The sequence below is a fragment of the Phoxinus phoxinus genome (assembly GCF_949152265.1).
Source record: "Phoxinus phoxinus genome assembly, chromosome: 25".
In the NCBI taxonomy this organism is placed as follows: Eukaryota; Metazoa; Chordata; class Actinopteri; order Cypriniformes; family Leuciscidae; genus Phoxinus; species Phoxinus phoxinus.
Window position 1 is genome coordinate 15,084,656 of NC_136900.1, and position 24,770 is coordinate 15,109,425.

Below are 24,770 nucleotides of genomic sequence, written 5' to 3' on the forward strand. Positions count from 1 at the left end.
TATTCATTCTAAACAAAAATATAATCTTGTACCATGCCAAGAAACTGACGAAATTGCGCCATCATGCGGATGGAATCACAATATTTTATGACGTTTTATATCGGTGCTTCCGGTTGTTATGTAACAGATACTTATAAGTAGCCTCTATACAAGGACATTTATTCTGCTAAAATCAATTTAATAAGTACACGTATTTTAATACCCGGTTATTTATTTGCAAATCAAATTATTGCTCCAATTCCCTTACATCGTCCACTTTTTAGTTTTGAGTATAACAAATGTATATTTTAACTGTAACATTTAACTTAACGGATTGTTAACTAGGTGTTTTAACTATGAAATAGTTAAAAATGAACTTTAAAACTGTCAACCCCTTGCTTTATAGACATAGTAATATAATTACATTATTATTATTTTAATGATAATTTTGCTTTAGATTACACGGTGCTATTTTTTTAACCACAAAGTCAGTATAAAAAGTCTGATAATATATAAAATCCTAAGGAATTTCATGGAATTTCCCACAACAGCAGACAGCATGATGTCGATGGACAAGCATGTTATTGGCCTATCCATGAGCAGCAGTCATCCTCATGTAAACCCAGCAGAGGTCGTCTTCCTCTTGTTCATCAGTCCTTATAACGCGCCTGCCTCATCACCAGTTTGCCTGCATACACTCGCTTGGAGACGCGGTATTTTTTCCCAATCAAAAGCAGCCGATTTTCCGTCGCAGCATCATTAATATAATAGCGGGATTATAGGATTGACGCTCATGGATTCCTATGCTGAATATTGGTTTCATGAAGCGTGGTAGATAACCTGCTGTTATAACGCGCGCGTGATTGATGTGGTGGTCACGGATGCTTCTGAATGCGCTTTGCAGACGCATCGCCTTAAAGTTTCAATGCTGACATAGAGCAGAAAAACAGTGGAGAGAAGACATCAGTCTAAGGAACTGTAAAGGATAGATCAAATGTCTTTTTCGGGACCTTTCGGCCTATTGCTGAATTTATCTCTAGCCCGATGGCCCCAAGAAATGCGCGTAACGATTTCTACATTTTGGGCTCCGATAGCGGGAATGGCAACGCTGGAACCCAAGGCATGTCGGGATGGATAGGCTTGCCCTTGTGCCGAAAATATGTTGACCTGGACGGTGTGTGGACCAAGTGTCTGATATCGGTTGGAATTACATTGCTCCTGGTTCCGTCCATATTTGCCATAGACGGTGAGATATTTTGGGGTTATTGTGTGGACAACCTGTTTGAGTGTCCAGCTTCAAACCTGTCTTAAAATGGTGTTGTGGTTTTGTGTTTAATTTGAATGTTCTGAAACTGCACGTTTGGATTTCGAATAATTTCAAACGAACTATTGTTTGGAGGTTAATTGTTAGGCTAAACGCAATGCGGAATAAAAACTCGGTCTTATGAAAACGTTATCACACAGTTATACGTTATAAAATAATACAGACAGACCATACTATTTAGATCTTCCACTTGTGTGTTTGTTGTGTCTGCGATTTGTTTGGTTTCTTGTGGCCGCTTGCGAACAAAACAGACACAGCAAAACCTCTCAGACAAAAACAATGCAGGTAGCCCTACATCACTCTAATCTAAAGCACTTGTGTATAAAGCACTTGTGCATGTGACGTCTGACCAGGGCATTCGGTGCTGCAGTGCTGTGGTCTGTCGCTCCTCAGACGTTTTTATCCATTTCAGTGGTGATTTTGCGCACTCGCAAAAATCACCAAGTGGCCAAGGTGAAGGAATTTGGAGATTGTGATTCATCTCGAATCTTTTGATTACGAAACATTTGAATTCACTGATTCGTTCAATTACGTTTTCTGCAGGTAAAAGCGCCAGATTCGCTACAAAACAACCGATTCGCTCAAAGTTAGAGAACGAAATGGCTGATTCGTTAATATCGTTTGTTCATTCAGTTCGTTCCTAAACGAAATGTTTTGTATATTCAGTTTGCTAACAACATAGACATATAAAATATTGTATTTTTTACGTATGGTTGACAAGCGAGATGTTTTGTTTACTAATTAGTTCACGTCACGAACGAGATGCTCGAGACTATTTATTCATTATCCAATTAAACGTCTCCTTTACAGCCCGCACTCGACTTCTATTGGTTCCTGCTATAGGCTAATCAGTCTTTAAATGGAGGGAAACAGTCACGTGTTTTCAATATTTCAAAACAGTCAATATAAAAAGAAGCGGTGGCTGGATATATCGCCTAAGTAAATGTTGCCACGATTTTTGGAATGACTTATCGGGAGAGGATAGTTTTTTTTAAATAATTAGTCGTATAACATCGGTTAATGGAAAAGCCGTCATTTTGCAATAGTTTTTTATCAACATTTAGAAAATATCGCAAAAGTTTTGCTCAAATCTGTAATGGAAACCAGGCTAGACAGACACGCCCCCAAATCATAAAGATCGAAAGAAAATCCCGAGCTTCCCACTCGTACCACTTTGTGGTGGCATGCATGTGCGTTCAACATGATCTTTTCAACATGACTTGAACGCACCATAACACTTGTTCGGTGGTTTGGTCTGAACTTGGGTTCAATTCTACCTCCTTTTTCACACTGTTATTTTCATTTCTGGGTCTAAACTGAACACGATTTAGTAGGCCAACATAAGGACAGTAGGCCTACTAGCGGAGCGGTTATGTTTTTGTTGCTCTCGTCATGGTTCTGAAAAAATATACGTCGTCACAACACTTCCATGATTTAGAACGGATTGCTTTCATATAAAATGCGAACCATACACAAGACACATTCATACCAAAGGACAGAACGTCAAACGGACTCTAAAACCGCTAGTGCGCCATGTGAACAAAAAAGTTGAGTCTGTATACGAGAACATTCAATAAAATGTTTTATTCAAAATTAAATACAAATGCAGTTCAGTTAATTTAACACTGTTGCCGTTATTCTTGTTGAAAGCCAAGTGTCAAATTCATTTGACTTTTTTAACCATAAAAAAACATTCTCAGAAAGTTCCCGGGAACCAATAATTGTTAAATGTAGCAAAAAAACACATAGGAAGGGGTGCTGTTTTACCCTGAGCTGGTTTATTTTGTGATCATTACATACGTTACCCTATATCAATATGGCTATTTACCAAATAAGTGAATAGATGGTCCTTGTGCACCATCTAGTATCTACCTCAGTGTGTGGAAAAGCTTCTTGATGAGCTTTGATTCTACATGTGTCTCAATACCACCTGTGTTTTATGGTGGTTGTCAGAATGAAACAAATGGTTCTTTGAAGAACTGTTCACTGAAAGGTTCTTTGGGGAACCATAAACGGTTCTTCTATGGCATTATTGCGAAAACCCCCTTTTGGAGCCTTTATTTTTTAAGAGTGTAAAGTTCTGGTAATCACAGCTGTTATATTTTATGGATTTATAAAAAAGAAAAAAATAATTAACTAGTGAATGGTGCAACTGATCAACTAGAAGCATTCTAATCTAGAGAGCCATATAATAATGATACTACTTGATTTTCAGTCCATATCAGTGACAGTAGCCAAGTAGGTTGCCTTCCGTTGAAATATGTTTTGTTGAACGTATTCCTAATATTCTTGACCTTTGACCCCATCACACTGCTGATGTTTTCCTCCTGAAAATGATACTGGAGTGTTGAAATGTCTGGTACATCAATATGGCACTTTCAATTCCAGCGTGTTCTCTATTCATGCTGCAATGTATCAGTAGCCTGTGCCTGAGGACCAGAAGAACATTTAAACAAACAAATGATTTAATTTGCGCAAACAAGTTCGGCGTTGATGATGTGAACTCACTCCAGGCATGATGGCCCTTCTTAAACATCTGAACTACAGATATCGAAAAAAGCAGATTAGATTTTTTAAAGCTAGAATTACATGATAAATACATTTCTAAAGCTCGAATTACACCAGATTAGTTTTATGTGGGCACGCAGACATGCATCGGTCCGGACCATAGGCTTAATACGCAGAGGTAAAGAGCCTATGCCTTCTCATTCATAAAACTGCTATTGTCCTTGTTGGCTTTGAGCTGGGTCTATGGCGCATGGCCAGACACACTTGTGGCTTGCTGAGGATGAGGCATCTCTCCTCAATGCCCCTACAGTGATGATTCTGCTAGTCAACAGGAGCCTGCTGTGCTATGTTGCCATGGGAACTGATCTACATTTTTTTTGACCAGAGTGGAAAGAGTGAGTGTATTACCAAGAATGACAGTGATGAACTGCTCCGTTTGCTTTTCAAAGGCCTTTTTGCGGCCTCAGACCCGCAGTGACTGGATTCAGCGATTAGTTGAACTTAACTTCACTGGATTCATGCTTTAATTGACTATTTTATGGGGATGCGTTGTCACTTGTCAGTCGAAAGGTTGTGTGTAACACGGAACCAAAGCCAAACTTTAACGGAGTAGGCATATTGTTTTTCCCCCTGTGCGGTGTGTGTAGTTATTATAACTGGTCTCTCATTGCTCTGTAAGAAATCTGTGGTGGTTTTGTTCTGTAACTCACATTATAAAACCTGGACTAGTCAAACTGATCCCATCAAAATGTTTGAAGCATCTTTGCAAAAACCCATCTGTTCACCCTCAAGAGGGGTGGAAAAAAGAAGAAAAAAACATGCTATGATGACAACTGCGGGAGGTTTTGATTCACAGCCATGTACTGTTGAAATGACTGAGAACAAAGGGAGAGCTTTTTACATTGTTAATACTGCCATTAAAATGGTTTACAACATAAAAGACTATGACTAAAAAAAATTATGACTTATCACTGTGAAATATTGATATGGTTAAAGACGAGGTTGGCATAATATTATTATGTATTTACTAGGGCTGTCAATCGTGTATCAAATTTAATCGGATTAATTATATCATATACTGATAAATGAATCAAATTTATTGCATATCAACATTTGCTGAGAAAAGTCCGTGCAATGCATTTTTCTATGAATAAGGCTGAAATTATTTACAAAATAATGGAGAGTATGTTAAGCTATTTGGGTTATATTAGAATTGTGACATTAATTACTCACCCTCATGTCGTTTCACACCCGTAAGACTTTCGTTTATCTTCAAAACACAAATGAAGATATTTGTAATGAAATCTGAGACATTTCTGTCCCTCCATTGACAGTCTGTGCAACTACCACTTTGACGCTTCAAAAAGTACACGAAGAGATCGGTTTAGTCCAAATCTGAAGAGATTTGATCGCTTTATATGGATGAACAGATTTAATGTAGGCTTTTATTAACATATAAACATTTATCAACCATATAGCCTAAACACTTCCGCAAGAACCAATCAGGTTCATTCTCGTGTGTTACGTTACGCAGCACGTTTGAGCTTCAGCAAGCGGTTTGTTCTCGCGAGCCGGTTAAAATCGCGAGACGCAGGTCAGTAAAACGGAAAAAAGTCTAGAGACAATGTATGTTATACTTATTTAAAATGAAGCTCTGCGTTTTTAGAATGCAGTGTCATGCGTGAGACGCAAGCGCAGTGGTTAATGACGTTCGTCTTACATTCAAAAAATAATGGAAAAGTCGTGCAGTGGAATGGAAAAACGCGTTCTGCGTGAACTGTTCCTTAATTGTTTGGAACAAATACGTTTTTTTTTACTTTTAAATTGAATATTATTAGCCTTACTGTTATCTATAAGCTAGTGTGATTCAAAACAATGACAACATTTGCATTTAGAAGATATAAGCATTCTAAACTTGCAGTCTCTCATTTCCACCAAAATGCATCAATAATTTTGATGACATCAAAAAAAAAAAAAAAAAAACTTTTTTTGATGACATCACTCTGCACTTCAGCTTTCATCAGATTTTCTGTCCAATCAAATGCTCTCTTTTTTATGGCTAAGGCTTTTATTATCTACAGAAAAGAGTGTTAAGCTATTTAGGTTGAATTAATTGCAGAAGTTAAATACTTAATAATAAATACTTCAATAATTAATTGAAATAATAATAATAACTGGTCATTTGATTCATTATGATTGATAATATAAATTAATAATTATTAATAATTAATTAATAATAATCTTATAAATAAATAATAATTCACAATTTGAATACCGGTAAACCCCTTAGTCTGACCAGAATGTTGAAGGAATACCAATACAGTGCGGCCTTGGCATTATTTCTCATAATGGCTTGTTAAATTCCACACAGATGTCAAACACTATATATGGTCAGTGAATAGCATCAGTGAAGGTGAAAAACCTACATAAAGAGCATGATTTTATTACTCTAAGCCCTTTTACGCCTTTTGGCTTGTCTTTTTAGCCATCCATTTTGTTAGTCTTTACACACTCCATAGAATTACATTAGAGCCGGCTTTGTTAGCACCAGGATTCTTTCCAGAGGATCAAAGCCTGCCAGGGAAAAGATGCTAGTGTTGAAATGCGAAAATATCATGCTTTATCTAGTAGACGTTTGGCGTCTCAAACAGAAACACAATTACAGTTTCCAGTAGGACAGGATTCAGTCTTCGTAATGCGTATTTCTCTCAGTCTAATTACTGCCACTAGAGTCCTGGACCAGTTAATTATCTGCTGATGTCAGCGATGACCAAAGCAGCTGATCTGCTTCCCTGACTGACCGTTTTCACAGCTGACATGTTCTCATTTCCGACAATTCCATGCTTCATTAGTGAAACAGCCCATGTGGAAGTTGATTATGTCGAGTCTGAGGCGCTCACTCTGTTTCCATATATACAAAAGGTTATTTTTTTGGCACAGTTTGCTAATAGCCTTGCTGCAGGGCCCGAGCAAATTCATGCGGGTGCTAAAATCCATAACCCCAATTCGACATTACTCTGTCGTTATAACAAATCTATAGGAGTTATGTTCTTCTATATAACACTATACCAAAAGGTGCTTTTTGTCCCTTTGCCTGGGACAAACTTATACATGTAATGCTGTTTTTGTTTGTGGTAGTTTTATGAAACAAGCATATTGCCACATTGCAGTTATGAGTTCAGCAGCGACATCAGTGACCGTGTCATGATGAATGATCAGTACAGAGCTTTGACAAGCCGTTTGCAAACAGCTCATCTCCAGAGATGAATGGCTTCAATCAGGTTGCCCACCATCTTTTCCATCTTATGATTTGGCCTGTGGATTCAGGAGGTTTGGAGCAAAAATGGTTAGAAATTGCTTTCCTTGGCAGTTTATTGGATAATTCTTTATAATATGAAATGTATAGGCTAGTATCCAGATCACTCGGTAATGTGGGCATACTTACTTTTTTGGGAGTGTTTTCTTAGACTCAGATTGAAATATAGGCCTGACTTTATTTAGAATTCTCATTAACAAGGTATGAAAACTGACAGTATTTATTCAATAACAGTTATTTTTTATTATTATTTTTTGCATTTTCTTAACAGCTTCTGGATTTATTGGTAGTCTATATAACATTATAATATAATATTCTACTTGCAGCATTGGATCTGACAACATTTATTGGATAACATAATTAGTTTCTGTTTGAAATTGATTATTGGCCGATATTATTTATTCCATTTAACACTCACTTAAAAGTGAATCTCTAAACACGCTAATAATGTAATAACACTGTTAAATGTACTCTTTAGCAAATATAAAAATAATAGTATATACAGCAGCCATAACATGAAAATATCAGCTTATCATTGATAATAATATCATCGATCCCTAATATTTTGAATTTATTATACAGCTTCTTGCATTTATTGCTATATAACAGCTCTCTTGTTTGTCACTTGCCTATGAGGACATCTGCTGTAACACAAGCCAGTCATTTTCAGGTCACGTGCGTCGAGCTAATACTTAGATCCGACCATCTGATGCCAATCGTCTCCCTAAAAGTGTTCCTTTGCCCGGAGCGATGACAAACAAATATGTTTGATTTAATCTGTTTTGTTAATGAATGAACAGATTAAAATGTCCATTATCCATGCCATAAACCAAAGAGTTATTGTTTTGCTCCCTCACTTTGATCTATTTTGCTTAGATCAAGAGATTGATGCCGACCCCTGCCAGATTAATGCACAATTCAGAGAACCGGTAATGAAATTGAGTGCCAGCTCACACCTGAAAATCTCCTCAGGCTTATGAAACAAGGTTTATGCTGCATGGGGAGGGGTTAATCTGGTTTGTGAGCAAGAAGAAAGGACATTAAAGGGTCAATAGATGCATAAAGAGGAGACATCACTTGTTTTATGGAGTTTTCGTATAGGGTGGGATGTCGTTGTTTTGAAGCTTTTATAGCGCACCCATTTTTTTTTTCGAGGCATTTATCCTACTTCAAAGCTCCAGACAGGCTCAGCTGTGCGCATTTCTGTCTGTCTGTCTTTTGGGCCTGGTGAAAATCTGTCCTCGTTTTACTCAACCACTGATCATTTACACGGAACGCATGGCTGTGGCCTCATTTGACTCTAGAGGTGTTTGAAATCTAGTCAAAGCGTTGTTCCAGCAAAAATGCGGGAAAACCGGGGCGCAGATATTCTGAGCTAATTAGGCATGTGCATTCGCATAATTCTCTTTGTGCTTGTGGAATCGCTTGCGTAATTAAATCAGGCGGTCGTCTTTGCTCTTGTTGAGAGAATTGCCGTATTCGGTTTTGGTTCTACCCTTAGATTTATTCAATTGTTAAACTGTTGCCTTTCTATCTTGAAATAAAAGTACTCCGCTTCATGTTCACACCTGGAATTACACACACTCATTAGATGAGAGAAAGGAAAAAATTAGCTTTTTGCATAATAAGCTCTGTCCTCGTCCAACCTCAGACGTCATCAGCTTTACTCTTAAAAAAATCCCTTAGGGAACATGACGCCATGTAAAAGGAATGGGATTATCTATTTTTGCCTTCGGTGAAGGCTGATGTTATGTGGCCATGTCATGTTTGCTATGCTAAAGCCCATAATATTCACTGTAATTCGCGTGCAGAATGCATATTTTGAGGACTCTCGGTTGCTCTGCTCTGTTCCCTGGGGGTCAGATTGGCTTGAACATAAGAGATGGTCTGGAAAACTGGGAAAGAGACTGGGGGCAAATTCACTAAACAGCTGCGCTATTTTTCTGTGCTGTACCACCAGCAATCCAGTTTAACCAGGCAATAAATGCACTGGAATAGCGCTTCGGCACGAGTGTTTAAATTAAGTCATTCTTTTCAGGATTAAACATATTTTTTTTGTTGTTAGTTTAAGTCCTATTTTTTAGTCCTTTAAATTCATTCATTCATTTTAGTCAGTATTATTCAAAATTAAATTGCACCTAATTTTAGTTGACGATAATAACATTTTGATCATCGAGAGTGCAAATGCTAGTTATTTGTGTTTTAGTGCATTGTTACAGAAATAAGTTAACATATTCACAACATGACTAACACATAGTTCAAGTTCACTTTGTCATTTTGTGCAGAGTTGGGTCGTCAAACGCACCGGTGCTTAAAAAAAAAAAGTTTGATGATACCAGCATGACTGCAGTCCTGAGTATCTTTAAATACCAAAAAAAAATTTAGTTTTTTGTTATCTAAAGATAGCGTTAGTAATGTGCGCATATTGGCAGGTCCACAACACGTGTACACTTTGTCCCATAGATGGTCTGCTTGCGCCCTTTAATCTCGCACACGAGCAGATTCGTTTCCTCACTAGAGAAGAGTTCATTTTTTCCTCTTGCAAATTCCGCCATGTAAATAGCAAATCTGTCATGGCGCGAAAACAACTGGCTTGTAAAGGGAATGGGAGATAAGACTCTGATTGGTTTATTGCACATTACGCTCCAAAAAACACCCCTTACTCATTAAGAGTCACCCTTTTGACCATGCACCGGGTGCGCCGTCCATTTTCCCGTCATTAAACTAGCAAACGTGGGTTCGGACATGCCCTAAATGCAATTGGGCTGTGCACTTTAGACCATGTGCTTAGGTCGTTCAAATGGGGACCAAGATCTGTGGTTAGCAATAGCATTACATAAAGAGACTCTCGGTTTGTTTAACATTTTTTAACATTTTAACATTGTCATATTTTTTAAAAACGTAAGTTGTTAACATGTTGCTACATAAAGACTACTACAGTTGTTTGGTTCGTTAAGCAAGTAAACTCACATTCTTAAAGTAGTTGTTCTTTTTTTGTGTGTGACTTGTTTAGATTTAAATAAAGATGTAAAAAAAAAAGCTAAAATTACAGAAAGTCTTGACACTAGCAGTAGGCGCTATTTATTCTCAGCAAACCAGAGAGAGTGAGACACTCATTCAGTTTTAATGGGGTTTGCAATAACCCGCCTTGCCCATGAGACTCTTGAGTCAAGTGCATCAAAGGTGTCCTGCACGAGCTCCTGAATATTACAACATATTCCGGAAGGAAATATGGAATCTTGTCCACTCTGTGTAAAAATTTATATCACTTCCAGTCAATGCCAGAGGTAAAACTAACCAGGTCTGACAGTTGTGTAATGCTGTGAGAGATTAAGTAAAACAAACATGGAAAAGCATCATTTGAGCCTGCAGGTTTTGCGCAGGAGACACATGCCGTTACCAGGATTGATGGGAAGGTAGCATGAGGGCTTGCGGAATTTAACTTTTGCTGTGTTGGCATGTTGAGCGCTCGGCATCTGATTGCTAATTTCATCTCGAGTCAAAATAAATAAATCATTGCATGCTTATTGTTTTGCTTCTTGTGGTTGCACTCTCCATTTGTGTTTGAATTTTTAATTTGCTAGATGATGTAATATTTTCGACTGCATCATCAGTCTTTTTTTAAACCTTCGCCGGAGAGCATGATTAGTGTAAGTCAGTCACATACACCATTTTTTTTCCCCAGACTCGACGGGACTAGATGACCTACCCAGTGCCCATGCGAGGAAGTCACATGACCCTCCTTTATCCAATCAGGCAGTGCTCGGTGATGCTTACACAGATGTGTGATGGTGTTTGCCTCATCAGTTAGAGAGGCTGGAGGGGTACAGGCTGTTATTTTAATCAGATCTGTGTTTGTATCTTCTTCAATAATTCATGTCATCATCCTTTCAGCTAAACGAAGCCACAGCTTTTATGATTACTGCAGCTCAATGGCTCACTTTTCAAGATTGTGACATAAATGGGGAAGTCTGGAAATCGTGACATATTTGAAGTACATTTCCCTCCACACAGTTTACATTCTTATTACTGTGATGCAAAAATCTGATTTTCATTCACGTAATGGGAAAAATTATATTGTTTTCATTAATGCTGATTTAAATGTAAAAATCATTGTGTTACAGTAATTCTATACTGTAACATATATATAGATATATATAGAAATATGTATATTTATGTTAAAGCCACATAACTTCCTTCTGAAAATAATTGATGATGGATGATGGGGAATGGATTGATGACTCCTGCTCAAGTGAAAGATGAATCCATCTTAAATATTTGGTTGGCATCTCATATCTTTTCCATAGATTATACTGAATATACAGTATTATCTCTACTTTGGCCATTGCTACTTTTTCAATATGACTGGAGCAAAGACGAGAAATTATGGAATCAGAAAATGTCACAAGCAAGATTCAAACTTACTTCTCACTCATGAGCACCAAAGCCCAAGGCCATAATATTTATTCAGGCTTATACCATATGTAATATTATTTATAAAATTATTACTATTTACTCACCCTCATGTAGGGCTGAGCGATAAAGCTAGAAATATGAGAAATACAATATTTTTTTAATATATCATGATATATAATTTGATAATGCTGCCAGCTTGAAAACTATCCCGACTGACTGGAGCCTGGAGAAATCAGAGGGTTCTTTAATTACATTTTACTGTTAGATATCGTAAAAAAAAATTTTAACTAAGCATTGGTTTTACATCTATGAAATGATTTAAAGGTAGACATTTTTGTAAAAAGTGCAATATTTAAACATTGTAAACCAGTCATTATGCTACACAGGTTAACATGAGACATGAAACATTGTCGCTGGGATGATACCTTCTTAGGTGATGGAAAAGGTTTGTTGCTTTTCCCGCCTTTGTTGGAACTGACCAACGACTTATTTTGCAGAACGTCTTGGCCAGTTTACACAAAATGGGTTCTTGCACTCCACTCCACTATACTTTTCTCATTGTTTTTCAATGTAAACACTGGCTGGTGTCATGTTCTTATTGGTTAATCGTCTTGATTGTTCACAGGTGTTTCTTGTTAGTCATTAGTCTTGGTGTAGAAAGAGCCCTCATGCTTCCATTGTATTTTGTCTACTAACCGCTGTTGGTGAGTCTCATGTAACCAAGTCAAATTAACGATTTCCATGCCGGTGTCCGTGCCGTGCCAGGTTTCCGTGCTGGTGTCCGTCCTGGTGCCCGGGCTGGGTTTTAGTGGCGGGTTCCCGTGCCGATGTCCGTGCCGGGGGTTCCGTGCCTGTGTCCGTGCTGGTGCCCGTGCCGAGTTTCCGTGCTTGTGTCCTTGCTTGTGTTCATGTCGTGCCGGTGCCCCTGCCATTGCCCCTGCCAATGCCAGTGTCTTTGTCTGTACCGGGTTTCTGTGCCGGGTTTCCGTGCCGGTGTCTTTGCCGGGTTTCCGTGCTGTTGTCCGTGCCCGTGCCGGTATCCATGTTCATGTTCAGCGTAAACCGGCCCTTAATCAGCACTTTGCATTACCCTGCTTTGGAGGGGAATGCAAGTTCAGTTTTGCTTTTGTTTCCCTCACCGGCTCCCTGCACGGACTGGCTGTTGTCACGTTTATTTCTGCTGTGTTATAGACTGGTAGGGTAATCTATAGCGAGTCAAAACGTCCAGAGCTTTTATCGAGATCTCGATATGATTATCGCCAAGCCCTACAATCATGTCATTCCAGCCTCATGTGCTTTTTGAAGAATCGTTTTGCAGCCCAAACCCCCCCCCCAAAAAAATAACAGCAAATGGGTTTGAAATGACATGAGGGTAATTTTTTTTTAAACATAACATGTTAAATATAAATTTATACACAGCATCTTCCTTTTTAAAGATAGTGATGTTCAGCACGGACATTGATGCACAGTTTGGCCATGCCATGTTGCTTTTAGACGTAGGGCCCAGATGCTTAGCCAGCACTTGAATTATTCAAAGATGGGCTGTGCTCTGCAGTACTTACCCATCCCAGTGTTCTCAGCAGGTGTGCCGCGGTATATCAACTCTAAAAACACATATAGCCATCAGCAGAGGGATAAACTTTAATACAGCTCAAATCTCAAATCTGCTTGCCACTGCTGTTACCTCAGCTCTCCGCCAAGAGCACACTGTTCCCTGTCTCTCAGATTTATCCCCTGCCTCATCTAAAAACAGTGATGGTGTTGGTGTGTGTGGGATGTGCGTGTCCGCCATGCCCCTAATTTCCTTGCTCACAGCATTTTAAAATACACTGAAGGATGTGGGTTGTTGCTTAGTTCAAGGGAGGCCCTAAGGTGTTGTTTTTGTACCGGCTGCTCATATATTATGATGCATCCATTTCCCTTGCCTTTAGAAAAAAAAACCTGGGATTTTATATTTTCAACGGATAGTTCAACCAAAAAAGAAGATTCTGCTGTTGATAATCAACCTCCAACCCATTTGAATGCTGTCAGGTGTCTGAGCAAGAACCTCCAGGAATAGAATCTGAATGTAAACATGAAAACCCAAAGCAAATGTGCTGTGTTGTCTTAATTTAGTTTGGCCTTATCCTACCCTGCCCTGCTGGGAGCAGTTTGTTGAAATTGGAGTCAATTGTTTCTTTTTTCATTTTCTTGCTGGCAGCTCCCAGTTGTTTAGTAGCTAAGCTACAAGCCAATTTATAAGGAGCTGCAGTATGAGCTATGCCCTGTACGTAATTTACCATTATTGAGTGGTATATTTTTAGTTTTGAACATCTAATGATTAATAAACAGTCCTAAACAGCCTCAGAAGAACAGACCTTCATCTTAACTAAAAAAAAGTACCATGGTACCATGATAATACAATGTTTTGGGGCATATACCCTGGTATTCTTTGAAGCACCATTGGAATATCAGATAATTATTCATGGCTTTACCATCTGATACCATCGTTGCACCATGGCACCGCCATGTTGAAAGTTGAATAACAGAAACCAGGTGTTTTCAAAGAACGATAGAAGGCCTTGCTTGCAAATTCAGTGTATTTTCTTCCACTTAATAGATTTTAAGCCCAGGCTCTTTGGAAAAATGTGCCTGTGGTGGCATTTCTGCTAAATTATATTACGTTGCTTTGCTTTATATTAGTGTGTTTGGCAACACTTTCAAAGTAAAATGCCCAATGAGTGGCACTTAAAGCTTGTTTAGTTTTATTTGAAACGTAAATCTGGTAATGTTTTATTATGTTGGTTGTGTCGTGGCAGTTATTAAATGTTCAGAGTGGTGCTAATAGGTTAACGCTCTATTGCAATTAAAAAATAACTACCACCATACAGTACGTATACGCCATAAACCCTACTCTAAACCTAACCAATGGTGTTTGCAAAAGTATTGCAAGGCAACCATACCATTTTAGCTTTAGACTCGTACCGACAGTGCCACATCGCAAGTGCACTGCTGTACCATGTGAGCTACATACAAGTTTACTATGTCAAAAAATCCACATATGGAGCTGGTTATATTATAGGTGATATATGATGTAAATGTGAATATGTTTTTTTTATAATTAATAGGACAAAAAATATATTTTATGAGCCATAATATCATATTTTAACTGTACATGATACTAATGCAGACATGTCTCCATAGCTGAGACTTCTGTCCAGCGTCTGTGGTCAGTGTGGAATGATTTTGATATGCGACACTCAGAGTGCTTTCTGTCCTGAGGGTTGATGGGTGTTCGTTTGGACCACATCCCATTCCATGTCAAAGCATTTAATCTGCTTCATTGCGCATAGACGCTCTAATCTGCTTTGCTGTATAATTTTTTGATGTTGGAAATATATAATATGCCACATGTTTAAAGAAATTAGATTTTTAAATAGCAAAAACCTCTGATAAAGGAATATTTTACCAGAATTTTTATATTTTTTCAAAAAATACCCTCATGTTCCAAACCTGTATGACGTTCTTTATTCTGTGGAACATAAAATATTACGTTTTTTTCATGGAATTACAGTGAATGGGAACTGTAGACTTCAAGCTTGAGAAGGACACATAAATGCAGCATAAAAGTATCATAAAAAGTTATATAAAAGTAGTCAATGCGACTCGTGTCATATTTCAAGTTTTCTGAGGCTATACGATAGCTTTGAACAGACCTCAAGAACCAGATCAATAGATTCATTGAAAAGATCTGAAAAAAAAAAAAAAACTGATTAATTCACAAATTGCTTTTCCCACTTTTAACTGATTTGTTAACAAATTCAACCACTTTACCAACTACCACTATTCATTTCAGAATAATGACTTACATGTTAGTCTGTTTCTCACACAAACATATAAAATGTCTTTGGAAGTACTGGAATATAGTCATATGTTCCACTTTTATGATATTTTGACATTTCAGAGCTTGAGAGCCCATTTCTTTCATTGTGTTGGAGAAAAAATGGCCTGGATATTGTACAAGAATTCACCTGTTTTGTTCATATGGGTTTGGAATGACAATTTGTTTTATTTATTTTTGCGTGAACTATCCCTTTAAATCTTCTTTACTATTTTGACAAACAGATGTAATGCTGTTACCTTCGCAATGCCACAACAAGAAGCAACAAAAGCAGATGGGATCTATGAATAGACTACGGATGCGGATCTTTCCTGCTGGAATGGTGTGACTCCATGCTTTGGTTCCCCATATACTCCGTCATGGGCTTCAGTGGCTTTGGCCTGGTACCCATCAGCCCCCTTCACCACCTGTCCTCATAATGGAGAAGGTCCATGTTTTTCTAGCCCCCTGATGTCCACAATATGCAGTGGCTCTAAAAACATGTCCTTCATTTTTAACACTTGACGTTATTGATTAGGAAACTCCCACATATAGAATGATGTGCAGTGGGACCCGTTTGAGACCATGCCACGCACTTGGGGGTTGTGATGGATGAAGCCTTCTTGGCATTTACCATCCTGTCTTCCAATCAACTCGCTCTGTTCTGCCTAGCAGTAGAGTTTGATTGGCTCAGCTCACTGACCCAAGTCATGTGACCCATTACGGCGTACTTAAATCTCAGGCCGTCAGAAAGCGTACTTAAGTGTTTAGAGCTTTCAGAGCTCATTGCTATCCCGCTCACAGGAAGTGCAGTCATTAGGATGAGGGGTCGGATGTACACCCAGACCCCCCTTCACATGACATCTCATCTTCTCTCTTGCTGCCTGTTAATCAGGACAATCCCATATGTTCGAACTGTCAGAGCAGGTGGCTATCTGTTGGAGGATAGGAATTTGACGTGACCGCTTACAGAACCCGCACACACATCTATCTGTCATCTATCTATCTTGTTTTTGAAAATATCTTTTAAAAAAATCTTGTAAAAAGTATTGTATCATGTCATATTCCTTCATTTTAGTCAGGTTTACTCTGAAATCATATATATATATATATATATATATATATATATATATATATATATATATATATATCATTTTATTCAACAAGACAATTTTATTAAAATTAAATCAAATATTGCAAAATTAATTGTAGCATTTTATTTAATATTATTATTTATTTAACAAAAACGTATGAGAACTGTTTTTGTGATCAACATGGGATCATGAAATAACATATTGAGTACACTATTATAATATAATATTGTGAATGCTTTATTTATTTATTGTATGGTTTAGTGTGTTGTTACGGAAAGAGCGTCTTCACTACATTACTTACACATTAGTGTGTAACTTAGTTTACATTCACTTGTGCTTTTGCGTCATCTTTGTGTAATGGTGTCAGATGTAAGTTTTAATATTACGTTTATGTTGCGTGTGTATACTGTATATCCGACTAAAAGGATGTGATTGGGTGAGTTAATTAACACACTAACACAGCACTGGAGCTTTAGGCTGTTCACTAGGAGCACAGAGAGTGAGAAAGGGACCAAGAGAGCTCGCAGCACCAAAGTAAACCCTGCGCATTTCTAATTTGGTCCTCCGGCTAAAGTATTTATGATTAATGCCCACAAGTCACTATATTGTATGACTCCGTCCATGTTATGTTCCCCAAGATAAAAATAAAGTAAAGAGCTGTAAAGGTCGATTAATCACGATATTAATCATCTCAGGAGGACTCGCTAGCAGTCCGGGATGGAAGTCGATTTTCTTTTCTGAGTTGTTAAGCAAGCTAAATGATTTAAAGACACCCAAGAGAGTAATGTTATTTTAGAGGGACTTTAAGTAAGTGTAAAAAAAACTTGCCTTCACTATACATGCAAAGATATTTTTCTTAATTAACATGTTCTTTTTTTACTGTAAAATATCTACATTGTGGGAGTTGTTTACAGAGAATTTATTTCAAATTCAGGCATATTTCTTGTTGTATGCTACAATTAAGCAAGCAAGCAGATTAGGCTTGTTTCTCCCTCAATTTTCCCTGTCTCAAATACCTCGAGAGCAATTTAATACCGCGCATTATAATTAATGCTGATTAAGTGTGCCATTAGGTTCACAATCTTAATGCAGCTGCCTCTAAATCCGTCAAGTATTTAGACTCTTGGCTCGACAAATGAAATCATATTAGTTTTAAGAGTTTCACTTGGTGAAAATCCTCCCTTCTATGAGAGTGATGTTTATTATTTTGCACCATTACATCTCCTTTTATCTCATTACCAGATGAAGCAAAGCTGGAGGCATCAGGGCAACCCTTCAGTCCTTCCCGGGATCCAACCGGAGCCCCAAACATCACAGTTTCATCCTCACTGCTGGAGGATGAAGACTTTGCCTCGCAGTTTCACTCCCCACCAGCGAGGGCAGAAAGCACAAGGGAGCAGCCTGTGTTCGCCTCAGTGCAGACCCTGCAGGTTGCAGAAACAGAGCCTCAAGCGCTGGTGCATTCTCTGCCCTCCCCACCCGGCAACAGTGACAATCGCACCAATCAAAAGTCCCCCGGGGAGCTGGCCGTCAGAGTGCCAAATCCACCGTCCCCGGCACAGAAAATCAACAGTGTCTTGACCACTAGCCCAGGTACCGCTCGATTATGAAGCGTTGAATGAATGCTGTGTGTACAAAAATCAAGTGATATATTTAAAGGTGTCTCTTTTCAGGGACTTTGCTGATTTGATGTTGTCGTCATCCCTTCTTCATCATTTGTTCATCATTATCATCAACGTCATCATCATTTTCAAGGTCATTGTGTTTGTTGTTGTTACCATCATCAAACATTTTTCTTTACAATAATCCCTTTAAAGTCAACGTAAAATTGCATTCACATTCCATTTTACTTGGTCAACATGACATTTCTGAGTAAAACGGTAGTTCTGACTTCATCAGAAATTGATTGGATTGTGAAATATTAGACTGTTAATATTGTTTTGAAAGAAATTAATACTTTTATTCAGCAAGAATGCATTCAATTGATTAAAAGTGACAGTAAAGACGTTTATTATTTTACATAAATGATCATCGTTTCCACAGAAATATTAAGCAGCAGAACTGTTTTTAACACTGATAATAATAAGAAATGTTTCTTGAGCAGCAAATCAGCATATTCAAATGATTTCTGAAGGATCGTGTAAAGAAGACTAGAGTAATGATGCTGAAAATTCAGCTTTGCCAATAGGAATAAATTACAAAAAAAACAGTTCTTTTAAATAGTTATAATATTTCACAATATTGCTATTTTTACTGTATTTTTTATTTAAAAAATACCTTGCCTTGGTGAGCATCTGAAAGACTAAACCATTTTACTCACCCGGGTGACCCCACACTTTTAAACAGTTAGTGTATTGGGTCAATTTTGATTTCATGTTGTTGTTAAAGCTGAAGAATGTAATTTTTGTGCATCCCAACTAGTCCGACACTAGAAAATTGACTTTCACTGAATCTGTTTGTCAGATCAATGGAAAATAAAATCATTATCTTCAGTTGCATTTGGTTTGATGATGCTAGTGGCACAAAAATTACACACTTCAACAAGTCCTGCTGCTGAATAATCCCCCGGAGCTACGTGTGTCCTATGTGTCATTCTTCACCATCAGCGAGCATTCATGTGTCCTGAGGTGGCTCACTCAAACGTTCTCTGCTTTCAGACGAGACCCTCAGTGAATTCCCCAGGAACCCTGATCTACCCACCGCCCCGGGTTCCTCTTTCATTCCTGTGGCAGAGACAGACGCCACCCTCACTGACAATGTGACAACTTCGGTCTCCATTTATGCTTTTAACGCCACCTCTCCTGAAAGGGCTGAAAACGCTTCGTCCGGCGCGTCGACACGCAACAACTCTCACACTGTGACCAGCGACAGTCTCCAACTCACCACAGTGACCACCACGACCGTCACGCCCCTAACTGTGACGTCCATGACCGTGACTCCGCCCACCGTCGTCGTTGTGGCGAAAGAGGTCACGACTAGCATCCCGACCACAACAACCACCCAAACCACAACAACCAAGACGGAACCGCCCACAACGACAACCACCACCACAACCACTACGACTACTACCACCACCACCACAAAAGTAGCGCCTACGACCACAAAACCGCCTACAACCACTTTAGCAACTACGCCAATGACAACCCCTCTTCAAACCACCGCTGTATCTACCTCTGGAAGTACCACGACTGAACTAACCATCCCCTCTGACAGCGCTCCTTTGACCTGTAATGTGACCGAAAGGTTATGGGTGAAAACAGGTGAGCCCCTGTTCACTATATCAGCGTTTATCTGCACGCGTCTGCATTATTTCGTTCAACGAATCTGCGTTTAATGTAATTTACATTCTATTACATTGTGCCGCCAGTGTGTGTGAATTTACCACTGAGAGTGTTTTTGCATGACACACTCTGTTTAGGTCTAGATATGACTTACATACGTTGCTTGCTTATTAAATAAAAAATGTTTTTTGAAAAAAACGTTTTAAGTGAAATCCAGTCAGCACACCTACATTTTTTTCCAGTTGCTCTGGTTTTGCTTTGCTTGTAAATTCTTTTGGGGTTTGTTCGCCATGTTTGGTCCTGTTGAGATTGGAGGAAAAAATGTATTGTTTTTAAAAAGTTTCATCAGGAGAAACACAGATTATTCTGTTGAATTTTAAACTCTTATATAGATTTAAATAAATAAAAATTATAAGTCTTAGAAAAAAACGTAGCCTACAAAAGTCTAAATATAAATAATTACAAATATAAAATAATAAATAATATGAAAAATATGTCATAATTTCACAAGATTTAGGTAAATGTTTTCTGGTGGGTTTGTTTGTGTGTTGGTTGGGTGTTCTTAAATATTTGTTTTTATTTATCATTATTTTCGTATAGGATTTATCCATGTCAAATGCATAAACATAGATTAGTTCAAGTGATTTATTAATTAATTCATTGTATAATTAAATTTTTTGTAATTGTTTCAGTGTTTTACATTGATACATTTTGTATTTCCCTATAGTGATTGTTTGTTTTCTTATAAATAATAATGTATAGAATAGAATAGAATAGAATAGAATAGAATAGAATAGAATAGAATAATATAAAATTAAAATAAATTATTCATGCACATGTAAATCTTTACAAAAGGATTTTAAAATGACCTGATTTTTTGGTTGGCAGTGTTTTGTGCAAGTAAGCGCACTTAGTCAGATAGCTTAAAAATGTTCAGTATTTCCAATTAGATTTTAATTTAATTAAAACAATAATAAATATATATATATATAATATATATAAATAAATATAGCTGCAAGCAGCGATTACGGGCCCAAGCCGGAGGCACCGCCACCCCGGTGCCTTTAGTTGCACTAAAGGCACCAGGGTGGCGGTGCCACCGGCTTGGGCCCTCCATCGCTGCTTGCAGCTATATTTATTTATATATATTATATATATATATATATATATACATACATAAAAAGCGCCACCCCGTTGCCTTTAGGGTTCCTGTGCACGACGGGCAATAACGTAACTCCGCTTTGACTGTCGAGAAGAAGTCTGCTTTAGAGCTTGCATCAGTGTGGGTTCTGCAAAAGTGCGCATCGAGGGCACATATCAACCACAAAGTATGCGTGAGCACCCTTCTGAAACCTAAAATGAAAAATTAGACACCCTACAGTCTCATGGACTTAACGGACAAATGAAATCAGCAGCCATTGTAAGTACACAAGACCAAAAATTCATATGAAGTGTGGTATATATATATAAATATATATATATTACCTTTTTTAAGGGACAAGACAGAGAGAATTTGACTTGCCTGACCTGATTAGAACAGTGAAAAAAATAAAAATAATCACTAAAACGAGAATTGTTCTGATTTTATGATACTCAAAATATTCCACAACAAATCCTTTAAATGTATTGATATTCAGAACAGAACAATAATTTAAAAAATAACAATAAAATATAATTTATTTATTTCAATTTTGTATTTTTATTTAATGACTATTATTTATTTAGAGCAGGTACAGCTAGTGTGCGATGCTTTTGCTATTTCAGAGGAAAAAAACACATTTTATTTAAAAAATGCTTTTCAATTAAATCAAATGTTCAAGCTTTGTTTTCGTTTTATTATTTTGTTTGTTTTAAACTGTGTTCAATTTATATTGTTAATCATTTGACACTAAACAAATGCATAAAGTATCATTTTAACTTTTAAAAAACTATTAACATTTGTTAATAGGACAAAACATAGTTATGATATTTTATATATATATATATATATTAAATAAACATTTGTAATGAAATCGTTCCCAAAAAATTATATCAGCATTGTTTTAAACTTTGAAACACAGAAGTAGCGCAATGCCTGGCCACGCCCACTTCTGGCATCAGACTTTTAGGCTGGCGCTGTCGTGATCACACTGCTATGACGTATGGTTCTGGGGTTCTGCAGTTGGTTACTATTGGGACTCCCGCGCCGCCTCCTTTTCACAACCTTAGGGAACCGTCTCCGGAATATTAACCTCACTTCCAGAAGTCCAATTCCCATCATTCATGCCTCTTACCTGGGACTGATTGCACGCACACGCACACGCACACACACACACACACACACACACACCCGCACACGTACAATGTTTAAAAGCAATACATATTTATCCAACCTCGTTTAAAACAGTCTGTCGGTGCCATCTTTTGGACATTCATCATATTGCAAAGGTTTTCATTTCTAGTCCTCAAACAGAGCACTAATCTGTTTATTTTTAAGTTATTGATTAAAAAAGAAACATCAAATGCGTTTTTAGTCATAGTATTATTTTATACAGAAATAAAGTATTTGTAATTCAGATGAGAATAATTTTAAGGAAAACAAATATATTCATCTGAAAAACAAATATATTGATCTGAAATAGCACGTGTTTTTGTAAAATAAATTCAAGCTATAGCCTACCCGCCCCCGAAATGGCGCTAATTTTAAAATTAAACTAAAAAAGCTCACGGCTGCACAGACATTCATAACGGTGCGCGTGCGCGTCCAACGCGAGGAGTGAGCAGAACAGAGCGAACGTTTTTTAGTTAATTTCTACTTTCATAGGAATTAATTCGAGCGCACTGCAAGCGCCACCATAATCATACTTAGCCTACTTTCACTTTTATGTTAGCGATTTAAAAGCCCCCGCTGGTGTCACACGTTGGTTAACCGGTGGGAAAAATATACAGATATTCAATTCAAATATACAGATATATTAAATATATCATCGCGCTCCACCGTCGATTTGGTGTGTGTGTGTGTGTGTGTGTGTGCGTGTTAAAATAATTTAGTTCAGTTAGAGAACGGGCACTAACCTACAATTAAAACCTGAACGTGTCCGCTTAATAAATCGTGAGCTGAATGAGAGTCGCAGCAAAGATCAGCACAAGGAGTCCAATTTCATTAATCATGGGTGGACAGCTGACTGAAAAGATGATGACGGAATTGAACACGCAATTCAAGCAATCCCATCCCCGAAATGGCGCTATGTTTAAAATGAAACTAAATGCTCACGGATGCACGGGCAATAACGCGTTCACGGCGAGGAACGAGCAGAACAGAGTGAATGTGTTTTAGTTCATTCCTACTGGACGTCCAGTACTACTTTGGCTTTTAAGTTAGCGATTTAAAAGCCCCCGCTTTAATCACACATCGATTAACCGGTAGGAAAATATTCTCACAGTCACTAATATATTTATATATAAATACAATATACAATGGGCCTACCTGATTTCGAACACAAGAGGGCAGTATTGCCCTATGTATGACTTATTTTTTTACTAAATAGCGCATTCTGGCTGTTTTTAACTTTTACATAATTCTTAAATTGAAAAAAAGAACAAAATGGGTTTAGTTCTGATATTTGTATACTTTTATATAGAAATAAATGGTGTATAATTACATTTTTAGAAGATATGAGGCTTTTAGTGTTTCCTTTGTGGACATTACTTTGATCCTTCCCCATAGCAAAACCGTTTGAGATATTTAATATCCGTTCATAATTTAGCATCTTTAATGTATTTTCATCATGTTGAAAAAGTTTGGTGTGAATAAAATCAACCACCGCTAAAAACTCGGAGTCTAAAATATATCAAAAATCACATTCAAACCAAAATATCTGACTTCCTGTTGGTCGGAGCTAATGACTGTAAATTAGAAAGTTGTCCGGCTCGTGGAGATAAATATAGATACCGATTTTTGTTACTGTAGGTAAAACTAATACCCCATTTTTGACTAAAGGTGGCGCTACTGAGCCCCTTACCACGCCCGTTTCTGAAACTTTGCACAAGTGTACTAGGCAATAAATTTAAAGTGTCTGTCGAGTTTCATGCAATTTCAAGCATGTTAAGAGTCTCAAAAACTTTAAAAAAGAATATTAAAGTTTGATGCGTTGCCATGGCAACAGTATTTAAGATATCAATAATCCTTTCACAGGTCTACATCTGCCGTGTGTTTACATTATACACATAAAGTTTGAAGCAAATCGGGCACATCCATGTGATCGGCCTCTTACAGCGAACACACTGCTGAAGTTTCATCAAGATCAGTTAATGTATGAGGATGTTATAACACACTTCCTGTTTCCAATATTCGCCATAAATTCGTTTCCTCGCCCCGGCCAAACCGTTCGAGATATCAAAAATCCCCTCGCAATTTATCATCCTCCATGTCTTGACTTCATGCACACCGAGTTTCATGGTGATTCGTTGAATCGTCTAGGAGGAGTATTTTAAATTCCATTGCATGTGTTTTTTAAACTACGCCAAATAGCCGACTTCCTGTTGGGCTGGGGTAAAAAGTCAGAGCACGAAGGATATATGAACCGATGAGATCTATAAGTGTACCGAGTTTCATATTATTTCATGCAAGCGTGTTTGATTTATGGACCAAGTTTTCGGACCGCGTTCCAGGGGTGCTGTCGAGCCCCCCTGCCACGCCCGGGTACCAGCTTCAGTCCGGCTCTAATGGCCGCGGGTTCTGACATTTGTGCAAAGTTTCAAGAGTTTTTGAGCACGTTAAGGCCCCCAAAAGTGCCCAAAAGGTAGTAATATAATAATAATAAAGAAGAATAATCCGGAGGAAAACAATAGGGCCTTCGCCTTTTCAAGGCTTGGGCCCTAATAAACAGCTATGGAATGATGAATAAACATGCAGTACAATTTTAAAAAATAAAGCCATTTTGACATTTAAATTATGCTCCACTTATTACAGCAGAGCCAAATGACAAAACCAATGTACTAGTGCACATATCTT

The 24,770-nt window shown here is 37.8% G+C and overlaps 1 protein-coding gene across 7 annotated transcripts in view; it reads left to right on the forward strand.

The window, feature by feature from the left end:
• Positions 1–631: 631 nt before the first annotated feature.
• Positions 632–24,770, forward strand: part of kiaa1549la (KIAA1549-like a) — a 50,245-nt gene continuing 26,106 nt past the window's right edge. For 5 of the 7 annotated variants that reach the window (XM_079603776.1, XM_079603779.1, XM_079603780.1 and 2 more), the window contains exons 1-3: positions 892–1,225; positions 17,739–18,089; positions 19,154–19,756. In XM_079603776.1, coding sequence (XP_079459902.1) covers positions 1,024–1,225; positions 17,739–18,089; positions 19,154–19,756 — 1,156 coding nt within the window. In that variant the 5' untranslated portion in view covers positions 892–1,023. Of the gene's footprint in view, positions 1,226–17,738; positions 18,090–19,153; positions 19,757–24,770 lie in introns of all 7 variants that reach the window. The other 2 variants (XM_079603775.1, XM_079603777.1) reach the window with 2 other exon arrangements.